Consider the following 25097-nt stretch of genomic DNA (forward strand, 5'->3'; position numbering starts at 1 on the left):
CAAAAACAAAGATATTTGCCCTTTAGACTTTCCTTTCCCTTTAGTACATGTTGGTGCACAAAGGATAATAGTGGAAATGCTATGTCCGGTAAAAGCACCTCCAGCAATTTGAGTAGCAAACCTATTAACTCAATACAAATTAAAGGATATGGTAAAACATAAGAGTGCAGTGCATTTGACAGTCACTGAAAATCACATTGAAATAATATCAGGAAAACTAAATATGATTGGGCAAAGACTTACTTGCTACTGAGAAGTTATTTAAAGGGTATGGTAGATCTGCATCTTGAGGCTTCTCCTTATATCCTATGAAGGATCCATCTGTCTTCAATAGAAAGTACCTTGGTCTCCAGTTTTTGATATATTCCCCTACCAGGAAAAAAAAAGTAAAAGATGCTAAGCAACTTTTCTGAATAAATAAACCACTAGAAGTAGATTAAAGCCACTGTCCAATTTCAGAAATAAAAATTTAGAAAGACATTGCCAAACTAGAAATTTCAGTAAATGGACCACCATAGATATTCAAGCTGGGCTAGATCGTTGTTAGAGAAAATGAGTAGTACAGGAGGCCATTCTGTACATTGACACTCTGCCAACCGCAAAAGAACTATCCAGCCTAATCCCACTTTCCAGGTCTTGGTCTACAGCCATGTAGGCTACAAGTGCATATCCAAGTACTTTTTAAATGCAGTGAGGTTTTCTGCCTCTATCACCCTTTTTAGGCAACAGGTTGCAAAATCACTACCACCTTCCAGGTGAAAAAAAAAATCACCAACTTCCCTCCAATCCTTCTGCCAATTACCTTAAATCTATGCTCCTGGTTACTGATCTCTCTTCTAAGGGAAATAGGCCCTTCCACTCTATCCAGGACCCTCATATTTTGACTAAAAACTGACCAATTTCCAAGTTGACTTATACAACACATATTCCAACTGATATAAGAGGTAACTGTTTTTGAATTCCCTATTCTAAAGAAATAAGTGCTGTGGTACTGATAACTCAATTCCCAATATGTCCTTAGTTAGCTGATCACAGCCAGTGGAAGGCTCACAACTAGTCTGAACATGTGGAAACGGAACCGAAAAACCAGGGTCCCACACACTATCCCAATAGAGTGCTCCTACTGAAAAACACATTGCTGATGATGTCAGAACTGGGCTTGGTTGTCATGTCCCCTTCCTCCCACTACCTACCTGTTTGCCAGCACTTCGAATTTACATATGAATAGTAAAGACAACTACAATGAGGTGGAAAAACATTGGAAGATAATGGATAGTTGAAGTTCCATCAGTTTACGTTTATAAGTTAGGTTAGTAAGAAAGCAGTCTAGTTCAAAACCAGCAAGTCTTACATCAGAAATAAAAACAGTGTTGGAAAAACTCAGCAGGTCTGGCAGCACCTGTGGAGAGAGAAACAGAGTTAACATTTCGAGTCCAACGTGACTCTCCCAGAACTTTGTTTTTATTTCAGATCGCCAGCATCCAGTCTTTTGCTTTTATTTAAGTTTTTACATCAGTGTTGTCAATCACACTATGGCAGCGTCCTTTTAGTCACATACATTAATTTTTTGTGGAAAATCCCTCAACTCAAAATTGGCACTTCACTTGTATTTCTAATAAACATCTACCCATCAGTGCAAAATATGTCTCACCAAAGTTTGGAATGGAATGAATTTATCTGACAGCACATCTTTGCGCAGTTTCTGGGTTTTGTTCAACATTTTGGGCTCTAATTTTAAATCAGTGATTGCTGAGATTGTTGACTCTTACAACAAGATACACTAGACCCACTCCAGCTCTCTATCCAGAACACAGTTGGATGTTGTCTACCCTTTGCCATGACATGCCTTGTTGGAACTTCTAGTTATTGCTTGTGCTTACAGCATTAACTAGTTGAGCTGACCAATTGTTACGACCGGGATGGGAGGAGTGCGCTGTCTCTAATCCCACCACACCACGGGTCACAACATATATTTAAATAATGTTTCCAGCTAGCTATTTGGCCAAATGTGTGCTTTCCATATTAAATCGCAGAATAGCCACCCAATGACCAAGTTTCTTCAATAAACAACAATTAGTTTATTAGAAAATTAACCTTGTCAAACAGAAAGACAAAGCTTAACATACAGTATTAAATGTGAAAGTATACTAATTGCTCTTTCGAAATACCCTAATTCTCTCACACACCAAAAATAAATAAAAATAGAGGAATTCTGTCAAAAGTTAAAAGACAATGGTTCAAGAGAAAAGGATAGATGGTGGAGTCCTTGAAATGGTGCCCGGCTTATATGGTTGGTCTCTCAGCACCGATCTGCAAAACGATCGATGACTCTTGCGCAGCTTTCCAGGTGGACTCAAGGAACACTTGAAAGTACTCAATTCCGGCACATAGAGCAATTTAGGAGCAGCTTACATTCACATCAGGTTGTGGACTGGCTCTGGACTACAAAAAGGCTGCTCTCTTCTTTTCATAAGCAGTTGGTCCTTTTTTAAAGCAAAACCAAAACTAACCTTTAAACAGTTTTCCCAAATATGTTTTATTTTTCAGGGCCATAAACTACCATGTGAACCCCCTTTGTACATAGTCCACCACCAGGGTCAAGAGGTTTCCAGCTTCTACTATGCAAACCTGAGTCTGAGATCAAATATCTAATAACGGTGCCTGTTCCTTATTATTTAATCAGAAGTGCGATATTCCATATCTGGATTCTCAATTAGCTACATGTGGCCAATATATCAAACAACTCTTCTACATGGGTGTAACTTTTGCACACATAGGTATGGTTACATATCTTGAAAATGGATTCAAAATTGCCTTTATGGATTAATGTGTTATGGAGAAAAATTAGCCAATCAGACATTCTATCAAGTCAAAAGAATATAGGTTCAACTATCTAGAAATTAACACTTCCTCAGCATAACATCACTGTGTATTGTATTGGAACATTCAAATCTTATTTACTTATACCTTCAGTCACTTAAAAATCGATAAAAGATTGATAATGTAAAACACCACACTATATGACAACTAGGTTAACTTTTAGACTGCTCAATACAAGTTCTTGGGCACAATAAATCAGAATCTACTGATATATTCCTTCACTGTTGCTGGGTCAAAATCCTGGAACTCCCTCCCGAATAGCACTATGGTTGTACCTACACCACATGGACGGCAGCAGTCCATGAAGGCAGCTCACCACCACCTTCTCAAGGGCAATTAGGGATGAGCAATAAACGCTGGCCTAGCCAGCGACATCCACATCCCATGAATGTAATGCATTTTAAAAATTAGATACATCAAAGTCACAAACTTAAAAACATGTGGAAAAGACAACATATTAAGTTTACTTGTATGGAAAATATCGCTACTGTTACGGCTCTCACCACTAAATGTTATAAGACTGATGACATTGCATGCAATGGAAACATCATTGTGCAGGAGAATATTGGACTTTAAAATGTACATTTAAAAGTAAACATTCTTGAGGGCAAAGTGAATCTCTAATTCATTAGGAGAGTGAGGCCAAACCTGGGTCATTTGAAGACTACATTGCAACATCATGTTAGACTGTTATACCATAAGGATGAAATGGCAGCTATTGTGGTGCTGTAACACTGAATTGGGCCATCATAGCATCAGCTGCAGGAATAACAGACTGCTATTACATATGATTTTTCACTGAAATTAGAACCAATGTACCAAATTTAATATAAATAGGTACTGTGCAAAGAAGTGCAAACTATGCAAACTTAAGTATTTCATCTCAAGTGCTTGATGTCCAAGTTTTATTAAAACGTTCTTGGTTGCTCAAGTTTTATTGGACCTTAAATTTTAAATTCATACTACTTGCATTTCCTTAAAAAAAAGTCTTTGAAACATGCATTTCTGAACATTACAGCCTGAATTACAGTCAGCAATGCAACAATGCTGCTTGCCAGTCACCTTGAAGAAAGCTGCCCACAAAGGACTAGCAATCACTGTGCTGTGGATTTTCCCTTTCCCCATGTCAGTTTGAATCTGGTGCCAAGTCAAGGGGATCTCCAGGTTCCCAAGAATGGTGACGTTATCAATCAGTTTAAGCAGCCAATTACATTGAAGCATTTTCAAAGGTACCAAACCAGAAAGTAAAAGTGAATTGTTCCCTTTTGATTAAAATTTTAGAGCAAAAGGTATGAACGAGATGTACACATGGGATTAGGGTAGTTTACACATCAAATCTTTTAAAGTCTTTAAAAAATTTTTAAATGTGCAATTTTATAAAAGGAAACTTGACATTACACAATTTTTTTCTTTCACAGGATGTGGGTGTTGCTGGCTAGACCAGCATTCGTTGCCCATCCCTAACTGCCCTTGAGAAGGTGGTGGTGAGCTTTTTTTTTTCAGTCATTTGTGGGATGTGGGCTTCGCTGGCTGGGCCAGCATTTATTGCCCATCCCTAGTTGCCCTTGAGAAGATGGTGCTGAGCTGCCTTCTTGAATTGCTGCAGTTCTATAAAATTAGTTGTTCAGTGACAGGAAGGCTGTTCAGCAGTAACTATGAAAGTATGTCATAAAAACACAGTTACACATCATTCAAAAGGGTAGCTTTTCAAGGGCTTTATAGTGAGATTAATAATGCCCACGGGTAATTCTTATCAGCTCACTGATTTCTACTTGATTGCAGTATTGGGGGGCTTCACAGCATTCCTTGCAAGAAAGCATGGAATCACTGGCAACAACTTGGTAGAATTCAGTGGCTCAGCAGAGGTGCCTGTCACTGTAAACTTCCAGGGTCAGTCTGAGCAGCACGGCGATCTGGGAACAGGATATTAGTAGACAGGATCAATTATTTCAGAAGCCTCACAACAGCCAGATCTAGTGTTAAAGGGTGTAGGTTCTTATTTACGAGTTACTTCTCAGAAGGATAGGGTTCAAAGCATTTATTGCTGATGTTACAAATGTGAGGTTTATATGATTATGTTTCAGAACAATATCTTTTGGTTTGTAGGAGTGTTACAGTTTGGGACTAGAACTTTAAATTTCAGGTAAAAGAAAAGGGTCATGCGAGATGTGCTGAAGTTTGCCTGACAGTAAACCTGGGTGAAATGGAAACAAAATGCTGGAAAACTCAGCAGGTCCAGCAGCATCTGCAAAGACACAAACAGGGTCATATGGACTCAAAATGTTAACTGCGTTTCTCTCTCCACAGATGCTGCCAGACCTGAACTTTTCCAGCATATTCTGTTTTTATTTCAGTGTCTTCAAGTAAGGTCTATTGCACCTAGTAAAGTGTGTTAATTATTCAGATTTATCAGTACTATTAAGGTTTATCAAGAGTTTTAAGGTTTATCAAGTTAGGGCCAAGTAAAATAAAGTTAATATAAGTAAACCAAAGTAAAATAAAGTTAACATAAGTGAAGTAAAGGCAAGGCATGGTAGGGCAGCTCGGTCTTGTGGAATGCATGGCCTGTCGTATTTGGGAAGTCATGGATGCTACCGGTGATCTAGACGACCACGTTCAGGGAGTGTCACCAGCTGCAGAAACTTGAGCTCCAGGTTTCGGAGCTGGCACGGTGGGTGGAGTCGCTGTGGTGCATCTGCAAGGCTGAGTGCTACGTGGATAGCATGGTCAGAGAGGTGGTCACACACAGGTTAGGAGCATGGAGGCAGAAAGGGAAGGGGTGACCACCAGGCAGTCCAAGAGAACCAGGCAGGTAGTGCAGGAGTCCCCCAAGGTCCCACTCGCTAATCGGTTTTCCATTTTTGATGCTGATGAGGGCATTGGTTCCACAGGGGAGAGCAGTCAGGGCCAAATTCTTGGCACCACAGGTGGCTCAGCTGTGCAGGAGGGGAGGAAGAAGAGGGGGAAAAGCAGTAGTAATAGGGGATTTGTCAGTTGGAGGAACAGACAGGCACTTCTGTGGCCACAGACATGACTCCAGGGTGCTACGTTGCCTCCCTGGTGCCAGGGTCAAGGATGTCACGGAGCGGCTGTAGGACACTCTTCTGGGGGTGATGGACAGCCAGAGGTCGTGGTCCATGGCAGTATCAATGACTTAGGTAGGAAAAGGGGTGATATCCTGAAAGCAGATTTCAGGGAGCTAGGAAGGAGATTTAAAAGCAGGACCTCCAAAGCAGTAATCTCAGGATTGCTTTCAGTCCCAGTGAACACAGAAATAGGAGAATTGAGATATTGAACACATGGTTGGAGAGCTAGTGTATGAGGGAGGGCATCAGATTTCTGAGGCATTGGGACCGGTTATGGGGCAGGTGGGACCCGTACAAGGTGGACAGGCTGCATCTTGGCAGGACCGGGACTGAAATCCTCGCAAGGAGATTCACTAGTGCTGTTTGGGAGGGTTGAAACTAGATTGGCAGGGTCATGGGAACCTGAGAGGGAGCTCAGAGTTGTGGAAAGCAAAACTGTTCAAAGGGAAGTAGAAAATAAGAAAGCCAAAATAAAAGACAGATGAAGCATAGGCCATAAGACCATAAGACATAGGAGCAAAAATTAGGCCATTCAGCCCATCGAGTCTGCTCCACCATTCAATCATGGCTGATAAGGCAAGCATCAAACAGCATCAAAGTGGAGAATAAAAATTTTTTTTAAAAGAGTTAAAGGCACTCTGAATGCACATAGCATTTGCAAAAAACTTGATGATTTGAATGCATAAATTGAGGCAAATGGGTACAATTTAACTGTCATTACGGAGACATGGCAAAAGGGTGACCAGGATTGGGAACTGAATGTCCAAGAATATTTGGCATTTAGGAGGGATAGGTAAAAAGGAAAAGGAGGTGAGGTAGCACTCTTAATAAGGGACAAGATCAGTACATTGGTAAGACAGGATCTTAGATCGAAGGATCAGGATGTAGAATCAGTTTGCGTGGATCAAAAACAGCAAGGGGCAGCAGACATTGGTGGGAGTTGTTTATAGGTCACCAAACTGTAGTGGTAATGTTGGGCACAGTATAAATCAGAAAATTAGAGATGCATGTAACATGGGTAATATGGTAATAATGGGCGACTTCAATTTGCACACTGACTGGGTTAACCAAATCAGCACTAATGCTGTAGAGGTTAAAATCCTGGAGTGTCTATGAGATGGGTTTCTGGAGCAATACATTGAGGAACCAAGCTATTTTGGATTTAGTGTTGTGTAATGAGAAAGGGTAATAAATAACCTTTCTGTAAAGGAGCCTTTGGGAAAGACTGACCATAACATGTTAGAGTTTCGCATTAAGTTTGAATGCGATATAGTTCATTCTGAAACTGGGGTCTTAAATCTGACGATAGGAAATTATGAAGGCAAAAGGGGCACATTGGCTATAGTGGATTGGTAAAATACACTAGAAGATTTGAGAGTAGACAGGCAATGGCTAGTATTTTTTTAAAAATACTACAGTCTACAACAGATATACATTCCTTTAAGGCACAAACACCCAAAGGGAAAGGTAAATCAACTGTGGTTAACAGAAGTAGTTAATGGCTGCATTAAGTCAAAGGAAGCAGCTTATAAGGATGCCAGAAGAAGTTGTAAGCCTGAGGATTGGAAGCAATTTAGGATCCAGCAAAGGAGAACCGAGAAACTGATTAAGAAAGGGAAAAGAGAATATGAATGCAAACTAGCAAGGAGCATAAAGACAGACTATAAAAGCTTCTTTTGGTATGTGAAAAGGAAAAGATTAGCTAGGACAAATGTGGGCCCATTGTAGGTGGGAACAGGAGAATTTATAGTAGAGAACTGGAAAATGGCAGAGAAACTAAACAGTTACTTTGTGTTTGCCTTCGTGGAAGAAGATACAGAAAAACTCCCAGAAATACTAGGCAACCAGTGGACTTATGAAACTGAGGCACTAAAAGAAATTAGTTTTTGTAAAGAGCTAGTACTTGAAAAGTTAATTGGGTTGAAGGTTGATAAATCCACTGGACCAAATGAGCTTCATCTCGGTGTCGAGAAAGGTGGCTAGGGAGATAGTGGATGCTTTGGTAGTTATCATTCAAAATTCTATAGATTCTGGAAATGTTCCTGCAGACTGGAAAGTAGCAAATGTAACCCCACTATTCAAGGAGGGAGGAAGAGAGGGAATGGAGAACGACAGACTTGTTAGTTTGATGTCAGTGGTCAGGAAAATGTTAGAATCTATTATAAAGAATGTGATAACTGGACATTCAGAAAAGAATGGGTAAAATTGGGCAGAGTCAACATGGAGTTATGAAAGGGAAATCATGTTCAACAAACTTGTTGGGTTTTTTTTTGAGGATGTTACTTGTAGCACAGATAAAGGAGAACCAGTGGATGTGGTGTATTTGGATTTTCAGAAAGCTTTTGATAAGGTCCCACACAGGAGGTTAGTAAATAAAATTAGAGCATATGGGATTGGGGGAAACATACTAGTTTGAATTGAGAATTGATTAGCAGACAGATAGCAGAGAGTAGGAATAAACAGGTCATTCTCAGGTTGGCAGGCTGTTACTAATGGGATACCCCAAAGATCAGTGTTAGGTCCACAGTTGTTCACAATTTATATAAATGATTTAGATGTGGAGACCAATTGTTACATTTCCAAATTTGCTGATGATATCAAACTGGGTGGGAACACAAGTTGAGGAGGCTTCAAGAGGATTTGAACAGGTTAAGTGAATGGGCTACAACAAAGCAGATGGAATTTTACGTGAAAACTGCGAAGTTATGCACTTTGGCAGAAAAAGCAGAAAGGCAGAATATTTCTTAAATGGTGAGAGGTTGGCAAGTGCTGTGTCCAAAGGACTTGGTGTCCTTGTTTATGAATCACTGAAAGCTAGAATGCAGGTGCAGCAAGCAATTAGGAAGGCAAATCGTATGTTGGCCTTCATTGTAAGGGGATTTGAGAACAGGAGTAAAGATGTTTTGCTGCAGTTATATAGAGCCTTGGTGAAATGTCACCTGGAGTACTGTGCACAGTGTTAGTCTCCTTATCTATGGAAGGATATACTTGCCATAGAGGGAGTGCAACGGAGGTTCACCAGATCAATCCCTGTGGTGGTAGGGTTGTCGTATGAGGAGAGACTGAGGAGACTGGGTATGTATTCCCTAGAACTTTGAAGAATGAGGGGTGACCTTATTGAAACTTATAAAATTCTTATGGGGCGTGACAGGGTGGATGTACATGAGATGTTTCCCCTGGCAGGCAAGTCTAAAACTAGGGGACATAATCTCAGGATAAGGGGTAGGCCATTTAAGACTGAGAGGAGGAGAAATTTCTTCATTCAGAGGGTGATGAACCTTTAGAACTCTCTGCCCCTGAGGGCTGTGGAAGTTCAATCATTGAGCACATTCAAGACAGAAATCGATAGATTTATGGAGACTAATGACACCAAGGAATATGGAGATATTGCGGGAAAGTGGCATTGAGACAGATGATCAGCCATGATCCAATTGAATGGCAAAGCCATTCAGCCAGTAGGCTGAATGGCCTACTCCTGTTCCTATGTGACCTTCTTTCAGCTAATAACTGGAAGTTTGATTTCTCTTCAAAAGTTATCGGTCTCTGCAGAGGCCATGATACTGACCTTCGCAGATTTAATAATTATTCTTCACAATAATTACACGCAAGACCTAACAGCGGTTATACCAAGATCTTGCAAGTTTGCCGGGAAATTTAAAACACCTCACTGGTTAGCAGAAATCCAGTCACAGATTTAAATTTACAATCGATCAAGCATCAATTGCCATTTAGGAAAGAGCTAAAACAGTGACCATAACATGGAAGAATTTAGAATTCTGTTTGAGTGTGAGAAATTTGGGTTAGAAACAATTGTGCTAAACTTAGATAAGGATAATTACAAAGAAACAAGGGCAGAGTTGGCTGGAGTGCACTGGGAAAGGAGCTTAGCAGAAAAGACAGTTGATGAACAATGGCAGACGTTTAAGAAAATAGTTCATGACTCACAACAAAGATAAATCCCAGTGAGGAAGGAGGATTCTAGGAAGGGGCTAAACCAACCATGGTTAACCAAGGAAGTTAAGGATAGTATCAAATTGAAAGAAAAAACAATGTGGCAAAGATTAGTGGTAAGCCAGAGGATTGGGAAAGTTTTAAAAGTCAATTAAAGATGACCAAAAAAGTAATAAAGAGGGAGAAAATAAACTTTGAGGGTAAACTAGCAAGAAATATAAAAACAGACAGTAAGAACTTCTTTAAATATATAAAAAGGAAGAGAGAGGCCAAAGTGAACATAGGCCTCTTACAGAATGAGGCTGGGAAAACAATAATGGGGAACCAGGAAATAGCAGAGGAGTTCAATAAATACTTTGCATCAGTCTTCACGGTAGAAGACACGAACAGTATTCCAAAAATACTAAATAATCAAAGGGCAAAAGTGGGGGGAGGAAATAAATACAATAATTATCACTAGAGTAAAAGTACCATGGAAACTAATGGGACTAAAAACGATAAGTCCCCTGGGCCTCATGGGTTGCATCTGAGGATGTTAAGGGAAGTAGCTGCAGAGTAACTGGATGCACATGTAGTAATCTTCCAAGAATCCGTGGATTTTTGAAAAGTTCCAGAGGATTGGAAAACTGCCAATCTAACACCTTATTCAAAAAGAGGGAGACAAAAAACAGTTAACTACAGGCCAGTTAGCTTAACGTCAGTTATTGGGAAAATGTTAGGATCTATTATAAAGGATGTAATAGCAAAGCTGGGGAAATAGGCTAAGAGGAAGGTCAGTGGATGAGCAGTGGCAGACATTCAAGCAGATATTTCATAATGCTCAGCAAAAGGTTATCCCGGTCAAAAAGAAGGACTCGATGAGAAGGATGAGCCACCCATGGTTAATTAAGGCAGTCAAGGAGAGTATCCAATCAAAAAGTAAGGCATACAAAGCGACGGAAACGAGTGGTAGGCCAGAGGATTGGGAATTTTTTTTTAGGAACCAGCAGGGGATGACTAAAAAACTAATGAAGAGGGAGAAAACTGATGAAAGTAAATTGGCAAGAAATATAAAAACAAACAGCAAGAGCTTCTATGGGTATATAAAAAGAGTAGCTAAAGTGAATGTGGGACCCTTGGAGGATACACCTGGAGAATTGATAACAGGGAACAGGGAAATGGCAGATAATTTAAACGAATATTTTGCATCAGTCTTCACGGTGGAGGACATTATAAACATTCCAAAGGTATCAGGTAAGCAAGGAGGAAAGATCTTGTAACAGTCTCTATCACGAGGGACAAAGTATTTGAGAAACTAATGGGACTAAAGGTAGACAAGTCATCAAGACCTGATGGCCTGCATCCAAGGGTTTTAAAGGAGATGGCTGCAAAGATAGTGGAGGCATTGGTCAAAATATTCCAGAACTCACTGGATTCTGGGAGGTTCCCAGCAGATTGGAAGACCGCTAATATGACGCCCCTGTTCAAGAAGGGAGGGAGACAAAAAGCTGGAAACAATAGGCCAGTCAGCTTAACATCTGTTATTGGGAAAATGCTAGAGTCCATTATTAAGGAAGAAATAGCAGGACATTTACAAAAGCTTAACGCAATCAAACAGAGTCAACAAGGTTTTGTGAAAGGGAAATCATGTTTGACAAATTTTCTAGAGTTCTCTGAGGATATAACAAACAGAGTTGATAAAGGAGAACCGATAGATATAGTGTATTTGGATTTCCAGAAGGCACTCAATAAGGTGCCACATAAAAGATTATTGCACAAGATAAGAGCTCATGTTATTGGGGATAATGTATTAGCATGGATTAAGGATTGGTTAACACACAGAAGACAGAGTCAGGATTAATGGGTCTTTTTCAAGTTAGAAAGACGTAACTAGTGGAGTACCACAAGGATCAGTCCTAGGGCCTTAATTATTTGCTATCTATATTAATGACTTGGAGGAAGGGGCAGAGTATAATGCATCCAAATTTGCTGACGATACAAAAATAGGTGGGAGGGCATGTTGTGATGAGGACATAAGGAATCTGCTAGGGGATATAGGCCAGTTGAGTGAGTGAGCAAAAACTTGGCAGATGGAATTTAATGTAGGAAAGTGAGAGGTCATGCACTTTGGTAAGAAAATCAAAAGGCAGACTCTTATTTAAATGGAGAGAGACTCCAAAAAAAAGTGCAGCACAGAGATCTGGGTATTCTTGTGCATGAAACACAAAGAGTTAGCATGCAGGTGTAGCTAGTAATTAAGAAGGCAAAAGGAATTTTGGTCTGTATTGCTAGGGGGTTGGAGTTTAAAAATAGGGAAGTCTTGTTACAGCTGTACAGGGTGTTGGTGAGGGCACATCTGGATAGCTGTATAAAGTTTTGGTCCCCATATTTAAGAAAGGATATACTGGCATTGGAGGCAGTTCAAAAGAGATTCACTAGGCTGATTCCTGGGATGAAAGGGTTGACTTATCAAGAATGGCTAAACAGGTTAGGCCTTTATTCATTAGAGTTTAGAGGAATGAGGGGTGATCTTATTGAAGCGTACAATATTCTGAGGGGGCTTGACAGGGCAGATGTTGAGAAGATGTTTCCACTAGTGGAGGAATCTCGAACTAGGGAACATAGTTACAGAATAAGGGGGCACTCATTTAAAACTGAGATGCGAAGAAATTTCTTCTCTCAGAGGGTGGTGAATGTCTGGGATTCTCTACCTCAGAGTTGTGGAGGCTAGGTCACAAAGTAGTTAAAAAGGAGGTAGGTGGATTTTTGAAATATTGGGGAGTTGAGGGCTATGAGGAGTTGGCACGAAAGAGGAGTTGAAGCCTGGAACAGATCAGCTGTGATCTTATTGAATGATGGGGCAGGCTTGAGGGGCCGAATGGCCTACTCCTGCTCCTATTTCTTATGTAAATGCATAATATAATCAAGCAGAGTCAGCATGGCTTCATGAAGGGAAACTCATGCCTGAAAAATTTATTAGAATTCTTTGAGGGAGTAACAAGCAGGATAGATAAAGAGGAACCAGTAGATGTAATGTATTTGGATTTCCAAAAGGCGTTTGATAAGGTACCGCCCATAAGGCCACTTAATAAGATAAGAGCCCATGATGTTAGAGGTAGTACACAAGCATGGATAGAGGATTGGCTAACTAATAGGAGACAGAGAGCTGGGATAAGGGGGCCATTTTCAGGATGGCAACCTGTAACTATTGGAGTACCACATGGATCAGTGCTGGGGCCAAAATTATTTACAATATACATTAATGACTTGGATGAGGGAAGTGAATGTACTATCACCAAGTTTGCAGATGACACAAAAATAGGTGGGAAGGCAAATGGTGAGGATGACACAAAGAGACTACAGAGGGATATAGTCAAGTTAAGTGAGCGGGCGAAAACTTGGCAGATGGAATATAATGTGGGAAAATGAGAGGTTATGCACTTTGGCAGGGAAAATAGAGGAACTGAATATTATTTAAATGGAGAAAGGCTGCAGAAAGCTGCAGCATGGAGGGATTTGGAGGTCCTTGTGCACGAATCACAAGAAGCTAGCATCCAAGTTCAGCAGGTAATAGGAAAGGCAAATGGAATGTTCGCTTTTATTTCAAAGGAAAGAGAGTAAAAAAATAGGGAAGTCTTGCTAAAACAATGCAAGGCACTAGTTGGATCACACCTAGAATATTGTGAACAGTTTTGGTCCCCTTGTCTAAGGAAAGATACACTGGCATTAGAGGCAGTCCAGAGAAAGTTCGCTAGATTGATCCCGGATATGGAGGGATTTTCTTATGAGGAGAGGTTGAGTAAGTTGGGCCCGTACTCATCGGAGTTTAGAAGAATGAGAGGCAACCTTATTGAAACATAAGATTCCTAGGGGGCTTGACAGGGTAGGTGCTGAGAGGTTGTTTCCCCTTGTGAGAGAGTCTAGGACCAGAGGGCATAACCTCAGAGTAAGGGGTCACCCATTTAAGACAGAGACGAAGAGAAATTTCTTCTCGGAGGATAGTGAATCTGTGCAATTCTTAACCGTAGAGGCTGGGTTGTTAAGTATATTCAAGTCTGATATAGACAGATTTTTAACCAGTAAGGGAATCTAGGTTTATGGGGAAAAGGCAGGAAAGTGAAGCTGAGAATTATCAGATCAGCCATGATCTCATTGAATGGTGGAGCAGAGTCAATGGGCCAAATGGCCTACTTCTACTCCTACGTCTTATGGCCTTATAGCTACAAACTTCTGCCACCATTTGCAAGTAGAAGTGTTTCTACATTTGACTCTCGAAAGGGTCCAATTGTTAGTCACTGCCCCCTAGTACTGGACTCACCAAACAGCAGAAATAGTTTCTCTCCATCTACCCAGTTTCCCTCCACAGCTTGAAACCTTTGATTAAATCACCCCTCAACCTTCTAAATTCTAAGAAATACAACCTTTGTTTAATCTCACCTCATTTTTTTTATTCATTCCTTCATGGGATACAGTCGCTGCTGGTTAGACCAGCATTTCTTGCCCATCCCATTGAGAAGGTGGTGAGCTTTGTTCTGAAACTGCTGCAATCCACATATTGTAGGAACACACACACAAACACACTGTTGTTAGGAAGGGAGTTCCAGGATTTTGACCCAGCCACAGCGAAGGAAAAGCGATATCGTTCCACATAAGGATGGTGTGTTAGCTACACTCATCCAGGCAAGTGGAGAGTATTCCATTACACTCCTGACTTGTGCCTTGTAGATGTTGGACAGGCTTTGGGGAGTCAGGAGGCGAGTTACTCGCTGCAGAATTGCCAACCTCTGACCTGCTCTTGCAACCACAGTACTTATGTAGCTGGTCCAGCTCAGTTTTAGGTCAATGATAACCCCCAGGATGTTGATAGTGGGGGATTCAACGATGGCAATGCCCCAACCACTACCATCTAGAAGGACAAGGGCAGCAGATACATGGGAACACCACCACCTGCAAGTTCCCCTCCAAGCCACTCACCATCCTGACTTGAAAATAGATCACCGTGCTTTCACTGTCACTGGGTCAAAATCCTGCAACTCTCTCCCTAACAGCACTGTGGGTGTATCTACACCACAGGGACTACAGCGGTTCAAGGCGGCAGTTCACCACCACCTTCTCAAAACCAAATTAGGGATGGGTAACAAATGTTGGCCTAGCCAGCGATGCCCACGTCCCATAAATTAATAAAAAGAATGTTAAGGAGAAATGGTTAGATTCCCCTGTTGGAGATGGTCATTGCCTGACATTTGCGTGGTGTAAATGTTACTTGCCACTTGTCAGCCCAAGCCTGAATGTTGTCCAGTTCTTGCTGCAGATGGACACTGACTGCACAATGTTCAGCACCATTCATGACTCCCTCAAATACTGAAGCAATCAGCGGGCATCCCCATTTCCAACCTTATGATGAAAGGAAGGTCATTGATGAAGCAGTTGAAGATGGCTGGGCCTAGGACACTACCCTGAGGATCTCCTGCAACGATATCCCAGGGCTGAGATGATTGGCCTCCAACAACCACAGTTATCTTCCTTTGTGCTAGGTATGATCCCAACCAGCGGAGAGATTTCCATGATTTCCATTGACTCTAGTTTTGCTAGGGCTTCTTGATGCCACACTCGTTCAAAATGCTGCCTTGATGTCAAGGGCGGTCACTCTCACCTCGAGTTCAGCTCTTTTGTCCATTTGGATGAAGGCTATAATGAGATCATGAGCTGAGTGTCCCTGGTGGAACTCAAACTGAGTGCCAGTGAGGTTATGGCTTTGCAGGTGCCATTTGATAACCCTATCGATGACACCTTTCATCACTATGTTGATGATAGATAGTAGACTGATGGGGTGGTATTTGGCCGGGTTGGATTGGTCCTGCTTTAGAGGACAGGACATAACCAGGCAATATTCCACATTGCCGGGTAGGTGTCAGTATTGTATTTGGACTGGAACAGTTTGGCTAGGGGCACAGCTAATTCTGGAGCACAAGTACTATTGCTGGAATGTTGTCTGGGCCCTTTTGCAGTATCCAGTACCTTCAGCCATTTCTTGATATCATGTCGAGTGAATCGACTTGACTGAAAACTGGCATCTGTGATTCTGGGGCTGAGAAGGATCATCCACCCGGCACTTCTGGCTACATATGCTTCAGCCTTGTCTTTTTCACTTATCACTGAGGATGGGGGATTTGTGGACCCTCCTATTAGTTGTTTAATTGTCCACCACCATTTACGTCTGGGTGTAACAGGACTGTAAAGCTTAGATCTGATCTGGTGCTTGTGGGGTCGCTTAGCTCTATCATATGCTGCTTCCACTGTTTGGCATTCAAGTAGGCCTGTGTTGTAGATTAGATTCACCAGGTTGACACATTTTTAGGTATGCCTGGTGCTGCTCCTGGCATGCTCTCCTGCACTCTTCATTGAACCAGGGTTCAATCCCCTGGACTGATGGTAATGGTAGAATGAGGGATAAGCCAGGCCATGAGGTTACAGATTGTGGTCAAATACAATTCTGCTGTTGTTGATAGCCCATGGGTGCCCAGTTTTGAGATGCTAGATATGTTTGAAATCTATCCCATGTAGCATAGTGGTAGTACCACACAACTCGATGGAGGATATCCTCAATGTGAAGATGGTACGTCATCTCTTCAAGGATTGTGAGGTGGTCACTCCTACCATTACAGTCATGGGCAAATGCATCTGACAGGTAGACTGGTGAGGACGAGGTCAAGTGGGTTTTTCCCTCTTGTTGATTCCCACACCACCTGCCAAAGACAAAATCTAGCAGCTATGTCCTTTAGAGCTTGGTCAGAATTGGTGCTACCGTGTCACAGTTGGTGATGGACATTGAAATCCTCCGCCCAGAGTACATTCTGTGCCCATCCCACCCTCAGTGTTTCCTCCAATTGATGTTCAACATGGAGAAGAACCGATTCATCAGCTAGGTGGTAACCAGCAGGAGGTTTCGTTGTCCATGTCTGACCTGAAGCCATGAAAATTCTTGGGGTCTGGAGTCAATGCTGAAAACCCCCAGGGCAACTTCGCACCTCCCGCCCCACCGACCGCATACCACTGTGCCTCCACCTCTGGTGGATCTGTCCTGTTGGTGGGACAGGGCAGGACACCCAGGGATGATGATGGTGGTGTCTGGGGGGACATTGTAAGGTACGATTCAGTGAGTATGACTATGTCAGGCTGTTGCTCAACTAGTCTGGAGGGCAGCTCTCTGAATTTTAGCACAAGCCCCTAGATGTTAATAAGGGAGGATGTTGCAGGATCGACAGGGCAGTTTGCCATTGTCATTTTTGGTACGTAGGTCAATGCCAGGTAGTCCATCTGGTTTAATTCCTTTTAGGCTTCGCAGTGGTTTGATACAATTGAGTGGCTTGCTAGGCCATTTCAGAGGGCATTTAAAAGGGCATTTAAGAGTCAATCTAATTGCTGTGAAGTCACATGTAGGCCAGACCAGGTAAGGATGGCAGATCTCCTTCCCTGAAGGACATTCATGAATCAGATGGGTTTTTACAACAATCGTTTCATGGTCATCATTATTGAGACTAGCTTTTTTAATTCCAAAATTTATTAATTCAATTAAAATTCCAGCAGCTGCCATGTTGGATTTGAACCTGTGCCCCCAGAGTATTAGCCTGGGCCTCTGGATTACTAGTCCACTGACATTACCACTATACCAGCACCTCCCCAATAACCCTTGGAATCCAAGTTCAATTCTAGTAAATCTGTGTTGCACTCCCTCCAAGGCCAATATATCCTTCCTAAGGTCTATGCAGAACACAACACATACCCCTAGGTGTGGTTTTTTAGCAGGGTTTTGTATAGCTGAAGTATGACTTTTATCGTAGACCAAGATATAAAGACAGGAATTCCATTAGTCTTTTTGATTATCTTCTGTACCACTTCATAACATTTTGATGATTTCTCATGAAAAAGGCCAATGGGTGACCTAACAGTGGTATTTAAAATTACCAAAGGTTTTGATTAAGCAAATACTTGTGCAGAAGAGCTTAACAAGAGGCCATCAATATAAGATAGTCACCAAAAAATCCAACTGGGTATTCAGTAGAAACCTCTATATCCAAAGAATGCTGAGAATGTGAAACTCACTACCACAGGGAGTGGTTAAAACAAACAGTATAGATGCATTTGAGGAGAAGCTAGATAAGCATATGAGGGGGAAGAGAATAGAGGGTTACAATGGTATATTTAGATGGGGAAAGATAAGAGGAGGGTTGAATGAAGCATAAACAGAGACATGGTCTATTTGGCCTGAATAGTCTGCTTGCGGTATATGTCCTATGTAATCCAATGTAAACTGCTGGATTTACGCCTTTAATTGCAGACTCCAGAAGTAGTTGTTAGCTTTAGGGGGGGGCAACAATGGCGAACTCTGACAGTTTCTACTGCAAAATTTGGGTTCTCTGTAAATATCGAAAAATTGTGAGGTTACAATTGCATGAATAAATCTGGTTAGCTATGCTACTGCATGTTTCCTTGTCCTTCTGATCTATTAACTCTCTGCATGTGCATATAAACACATGATCCCTTGCCAATGGTGCCAGCATTTAGGTATAGAGTAAGGGAATTGAAGCTCAACCGAACCAATTTGTGTGAATAAGCACTTTGCACCCAATGAACCATGTTGAAACAGTCTCAGTTGTATAGATCAACTTGGCTGCCAACTTGCACACAGCAAGGTTTCACAAAACAATGAGATAAATGATCAGTTAATCTTTTCGAGTGTTGGTTGAAGGGAAGAGGGTGGCCGGGTCAACCAAAATCCACAATCATCTTCAAATTGTGCCATGGGATCATGTGCAACAGCATGCATTTATAACAACTTACATTTATATAGCACCTTAACGTGGTAAAACGTTCCAAGACATTTCATAGGGTCATTATTATACAGAATTTGACATCGAGCCACATGGAGCTACTAGGGCAAATTATCAAAAGTTTAGTGAGGTGATTAAAATCAAGGGTACACAAAAGGCAAGAATTGGAGCATCTCGGAAGATTGTAGGGCTGGCAGAGGTTAGTGATGGGAAGAGAATGGAGCAATTTAAAAATGAGCATGATAATTTTAAAATCAAGGCATTGCTGGACCAGGAGCAAATTTAGGTCAGCAAGCACGGGGGTGATTGGTGAATGGGACTTGGTACAAGATAAGATCAGCCAAGCTGTGGATGAGTTCAAGATTACAGAGTGCAATGTGGGAGGCTGGAAAGGAGACCATATAGAATTGTCAAATTTATAGTGTAGGACCGCCTACACAGACAGATGGGCCCCGTATCTCAGGAAGGATGTTCTAGCCCTGGAGAGGGACCAGAGGTTCACAAGAACGATCCCAGGAATGAAAGGCTTAACATATGAGGAACATTTGAGGACTCTGGGTCTATACTTGATGGAGTTTAGAAGAATATGGGGGGATCTGATTGAAACTTACAGAATACTGAAAGGCCTGGATAGAGCGGACATGGGGAAGATGTTTCCATTAGGAGAGACTACAGCCTCAGAGTAAAGGGAAGACCTTTTAGAACAGAGATGAGGAGAAACTTCTTCAGCCAGAGAGTGGTGAATGTATGGAATTCATTGCCACAGAAGGCTGTGGAGGCCAGGTCATTGAGTGTATTTAAGACCAAGATAGATAGGTTCTTGATTGGTAAGGGGATCAAAGGTTACGGGGAGAAGGCGGGAGAATGGGGTTGAGAAACTTATCAGCCATGATTGAATGGCGGAGCAGACTTGATGGGCCAAAGGGCCTAATTTCTGCTCCTATGTCTTATGGTCTTATGGAAATGGGTAATCAAAGGCCAAAACAGCTACAATACAAATCAAACTCCAAGCAAATGCTATAGGTACGCTTTTTGAGAGGAACATTACGCAATAGGACTCATGGGTTTTTACAGAAAATCTCTTCAAAATATGACACCTCTGACAATGCAAACAGTAATGCACTAAAGCATTAGCCTAGATTCAATGTTGAAATCCTGGATTTGAGCTTAAACCGCAAACTTCTACCTTACAAGCAAGAGAGCTGCCATTGAGCCACAATGGCATATACTTTAGTAGTTTTACGGTTGTATGGAAAAATTACAGAATTGGAATTATAAAATCTGCCATGGCTAACAAAATAATGACGGCTGAACGCTGCCTGTTTCTATATGGTCCACCATCTAAGTAGACCTGCTGGATTGGTTACTTAGTCTTTGACTTTGTCATGAGACAAAACTATAGGAAATATATAACTGACTCTATTCGCAACTTGCTTCATTTAAGATTCCATGGAAATTTTGGGTTCAACAAGCATCGATATACTGTCAACCACCGTCATTCGCAAACCCCTGTATTGTAAATTTGTTTATCTACGCGAATGTGCATGCACACCAAATTGCAGTTCGCTGCCCCAAAACTTCGCTCAGAGATTTCGAATGTTAAACTCTCATCTTTCCCATGACTTTCCCACGTAGAAAGCACGCACTGCGCAAGTTCACTGTTCACGATTTCACCCTTCACGAGATTTTGCGGGACCAGAACATTCGCGAACGACGGGAGTTGACTGTATTAAAAATGGTGCTCCACTCTCGGTGTGATATTGGATGAAAATGTGACAATTTCTAGACCCAAATGAAACAGGCATTCGATACAGTGCTGCACAACAGACTTGAGAGAAAAGTAATAGCTCATGGAATTAAAGTGACAGTAGCAACATGGATACAAAATTGGCTGAGTAATAAGAAACAGCAAGTAATGGTTAATGGACATTTTTCAGGCTGGAGGAAAGTTGGTAGCAGAATTCCCCAGGTGTCAATATTGGGACCCTTGCTTTCCTGATATATATTAGTGATCTAGACTTTGGCGTGCAGAGGGCAACTGGAAAGTTGTAGTACGAAAAGGTAGTACAAAACTTGGAAGCATTGTAACAGTGAGGAGGACAGTGTAGAACTTCAAAAGGACTTAGGCAAGTTGGTGGAGTAGACAGATGGGTGGCAGATGAAGTTCAATGCAGAGAAGTGGGAGATGGTTCATCTTGGTAGGAAGAGCATGGAGACACAACATAAAATAACAGATACAACTGTAGAGGGTATGCAGAAGCAGAGGAACCTGGGTGTATATGTGCATAAGTCATTAAAGGTGGCAGGACAGGTGGAGAGCAGTTAATAAAGCATATCGTATCCTAGGCTTTATTAATAGAGGAATAGAGTAAAGAGCAAGGAGGTTATGCTGAACTTGTATATAACAGCTGAGATCTAACTGCTAGAGTATTGTGTACAGGTCTGGGCACCACACTTTAGGAAGGATGTAAACGCATTGGAGTGCAGAAGAGGTTTACAACAATGGTTCCAGGGACGAGAAATTTCAGTTATGAACATAGATTGGAGAAGTTGGGGCTGTTCTCCTTGGAGAGGAGAAGGCTAAGAGGAGATTTGATAGAGGCATTCAAAATCATGAGGGGGCTGGACAGGGTAGATAGGGGGAAACTGTTCCTGCTCGTAAAAGGATCGAGAATGAGGGGGCACCGGTTTAAAGTGATTTGCAAAAGAAGCAAATGCAATGCGAGAAAAAACTTTTTCACACAGTGAGTGGTTCGGGTCTGGAATGCACGGCCTGGAAGTGTGGTGGAGGCAAGTTCAATTGAGGCATTCAATAAGGCATTAGATGATTATTTGAATAGAAACAATGTGCAAGGTTACAAGGAAAAGACAGGAGAATGGCACTGAGTCATAATGCTCATTTGAAAAACTAGTGCAGACACGATGGGCTGAAACGCCGCCTCCTGTACCGTAACGATTCTGTGAGCAACAGCCTCCAGACGACCTTAAAGACTCACCCAATCAGAACACAAAATCAAATGCAGTTTATAAACAGAGGTCTGCAATTCACCATTGCTGTGTGGCAAAACAAATCAACAGTTTTACATGCAAAAAAACACCCAAAATCACATGATTGCAAATGTTCAAACTGTAGCTCCATTCACTTAAGAACTAAATTAAGGTTCCAACTAGAAATAAATGAAAGCCTACAGGGGCAAAGCTTCCAAATAGTTTGCATAAAACTAACCACTGGTCCTTGTTGAGCCAAACATAAATGGATTGTAAAAGACTGAAACAGCTCCAATAGAACTTACAGGCTACAAAAAAGGCTGCAGACACACTTGATTGTGAGGGCAACACACAATAGGCCTGAGTTTTAAAGAACATAGCACAAACTCTTCACATTTAGTATCGACAGCCATATTAGACACTCTACGCAAACTGACCATGTATCCAGCACGAAAGGTAGATCATTGTTCTAAAAGCAAAAAACTGCGGATGCTGGAAATCCAAAACAAAAACAGAAACAGAAATACCTGGAAAAACTCAGCAGGTCTGGCAGCATCGGCGGAGAAGAACACAGTTGACGTTTCGAGTCCTCATGACCCTTCAACAGAACTAAGTAAAAATAGGAAAGGGGTGAAATATAAGCTGGTTTAAGGGGGGGGGGTGTTGTTGGGACAAGCAGCCAGTAATAGGTGGAGATAACCAAAAGCTGTCACAGACAAAAGAACAAAGAGGTGTTGAAGGTGGTGATATTATCTATAGGAATGTGCTAATTAAGAGTAGAAGACAGGACAGATATGGTACAGATAGCTCTAGTGGGGGTGGGGGAATACTAAAAGCTAGAGATAAACAATGGGTGGAAATACATTTAAAAATAATGGAAATAGGTGGGAAAAGAAAAATCTATATAAATTATTGGAAAAAACAAAAAGGAGGGGGAAGAAACAGGAAGGGGGTGAGGATGGAGGAGAGAGTTCAAGATCTAAAATTGTTGAACTCAATATTCAGTCCAGAAGGCTGTAAAGTGCCGAGTCGGAAGATGAGGTGCTGTTCCTCCAGTTTGCGTTGAGCTTCAGTGGAACAATGCAGCAAGCCAAGGACAGACATGTGGGCAAGAGAGCAGGGTGGAGTGTTGAAATGGCAAGCGACAGGGAAGTCTGGGTAATGCTTGCGGACAGACCGAAGGTGTTCTGCAAAACAGTCACCCAGTCTGCGTTTGGTCTCTCCAATGTAGAGGAAACCATATTGGGAGCAACGAATGCAGTAGACTAAGTTGAGGGAAGTGCAAGTGAAAAGCTGCTTCACTTGAAAGGAATGTTTGGGCTCTTTGATGGTGAGGAGAGAGGAAGTCAAGGGGCGGGTGTTGCATCTTCTGCAGACGCATGGGAAGGTGCCATGGGAGGGGGTTGAGGAGTAGGGGATGATGGAGGAGTGGACCAGGGTGTCCCGGAGGGAACGATCCCTGCGGAATGCCGCCGGGGGGGGTGAAGGGAAGATGTGTTTGGTGGTGACATCCATGATTCCTCTGACATCTTACATCACATTAACAATTTCCAGTTCCCTGGCCCCAACCGCCTCCTCTTAGTTCTGTTGAAGGGTCATGAGGACTCGAAACGTCTACTGTGCTCTCCTCCGCCGATGCTGCCAGACCTGCTGAGTTTTTCCAGGTCATTGTTCTAGCAGTGTTAAGAGAGAGAGATAGTTTAAGTAAGTTACATTGGTATTTGTGGGTGTTAGGAATGAGTTTTAGCTTTAATGTTTAAGTTTGATTTATATTTCTGTATCTGTATTAAGTAAAGGTCAGGTTGAGTTTTAGTTTCACTTTAAAAGGTGCCTGCATTTGTGATGAGAGTTTATGATTTTAAGTTAAGCAAACACAAGAGTAGAATAACTGGGCTGTTGCCGAGCAACAGGGGTCCAGAGAGGCAGGTCCCAGCCACAGACATTCACAGAAGAAACTAGAAAGAGCAGTTTTGACTTGGCAAGTTGTTTTGAGTTCAGTTGGTTTTGAAAGTAGCTGCGAGGAGAGACGGGAGCAAAGGGGACAGATAGCCAGTCCCAAGCTAAAAAAAGGACCCCAAAATCCAGGGGAGTGGAACAGGACAAAGTCCCAAGACCACCTTCTAGTCAAAAGGAAGGACAAGAACCTGGAAAAGCTCCTATTAAATGAAGTTAAGATTGAGAGGCAGGAAGAAGGGCTCCAAGCATCAGATTTAGAGACAAAGGCTGCAGAAAGCAGATTTAAAGCGAGAACAACTTGCAAGAGGCAAGAAGGTCCAAAGAGACAGCTGAAGGTCTGTAACTCTTTGCTGTGGGCATGTGAAGTAGTGGTGTACTGTTGACAGCTGAGTCAGAGTGTGTGGAAGACTACTTGAATGTACGTGGTGATCCAGGGGAGAGAAACCCTGGAAGTGAACCCTTGCAGAAGGCGTCTGAGAGAAAGCGTTGGTTTGGGAGAAGATTCAAAGGCGAGTTCTTGGAAAATGGAGATCAGAAACCCTAGTGTGAAAGACAGAGTTCAGTGAGACTGGTTGGCTCACGGTGTAACAAGCCTCTGGTGGTTGTGTGTGTGTGTGTGTGTGTGTGTGTGTGTGGTGGGGGGGGGGGCGTTGAGGAGGGATCCATCTGGTTGAGGTGGCATCTGTCACTTGGTTTTAGAGTGTTGTGTGTCTGACCACAGGGTGCATATTGGTACGTGGACTGTATACAGACTGTGGACATTAAAGTATAAGTTAGCTTTTGGAGCTTGTGTTATCCTTACAAATCTTTATATATCCGTAATGGTATAGTTGTGGGTGAAGAATTGTAATATAGTTCATCTTTTCTTGTCGAATAAATGTTTTACTCGTGTTAAAAGTTCATCAGCTGATTCCTGTGACTCTGTTCAGTAGCTACTCTCCACGTATCAAAACAAACAAATAAAAGTTAGGATCTATCAGGGGATCAGGTTGTCCAGGGGTAGCCTCAGCTGGGGGTCATATTCCTCAATTCACTTAGTGTCCAACAGTATGTAGATCTCAGCCTCTAATATACAAACAAGCATGCACATCGGGTACAGAATTCCAAAGTATTAACCCTTTTGCGTGAAGAAATTTCTCTTCCTGTCTTAAATGGCTGACCACTTTTTGAATTTTTTTTAATTCTTTCATGGGATGAACACCTCTCTGACAATGCCATCATTTATTGCCCATCCTTAGTTTCCCTTGAGAAAGTGGTAATGAACTGCTGCAATCCATCTGTTGTAGGTACACCCACACAACGGTTAGGGAGGGAGTCCCAGGGTTTTGACCCAGCAACAGTGAAGAAACAGTGATATAGTTCCATGTCAGGATGGTGTGAGACTTTGCTGCATGACCACTGACTGCTTTAGTATCTGAGGAGTTAT

At 42.0% G+C, this 25097-nt stretch overlaps 1 protein-coding gene across 6 annotated transcripts in view; it reads right to left on the reverse strand.

The window, feature by feature from the left end:
- akt3a (AKT serine/threonine kinase 3a) overlaps nucleotides 1–25097 on the reverse strand; it is a 340324-nt gene that overhangs the window by 192425 nt on the left and 122802 nt on the right. For 5 of the 6 annotated variants that reach the window (XM_078557386.1, XM_078557383.1, XM_078557381.1 and 2 more), the window contains exon 3: nucleotides 244–369. The exons of the other annotated variant lie outside the window; for it this stretch is intronic. In XM_078557386.1, the coding sequence (XP_078413512.1) occupies nucleotides 244–369 (126 nt within the window). The remainder of the gene's footprint in view (nucleotides 1–243; nucleotides 370–25097) is intronic. 6 annotated transcript variants of the gene reach the window in all.

Source organism: Cetorhinus maximus, chromosome 14 (assembly GCF_964194155.1).
Source record: "Cetorhinus maximus chromosome 14, sCetMax3.hap1.1, whole genome shotgun sequence".
Lineage (NCBI taxonomy): Eukaryota > Metazoa > Chordata > Chondrichthyes > Lamniformes > Cetorhinidae > Cetorhinus > Cetorhinus maximus.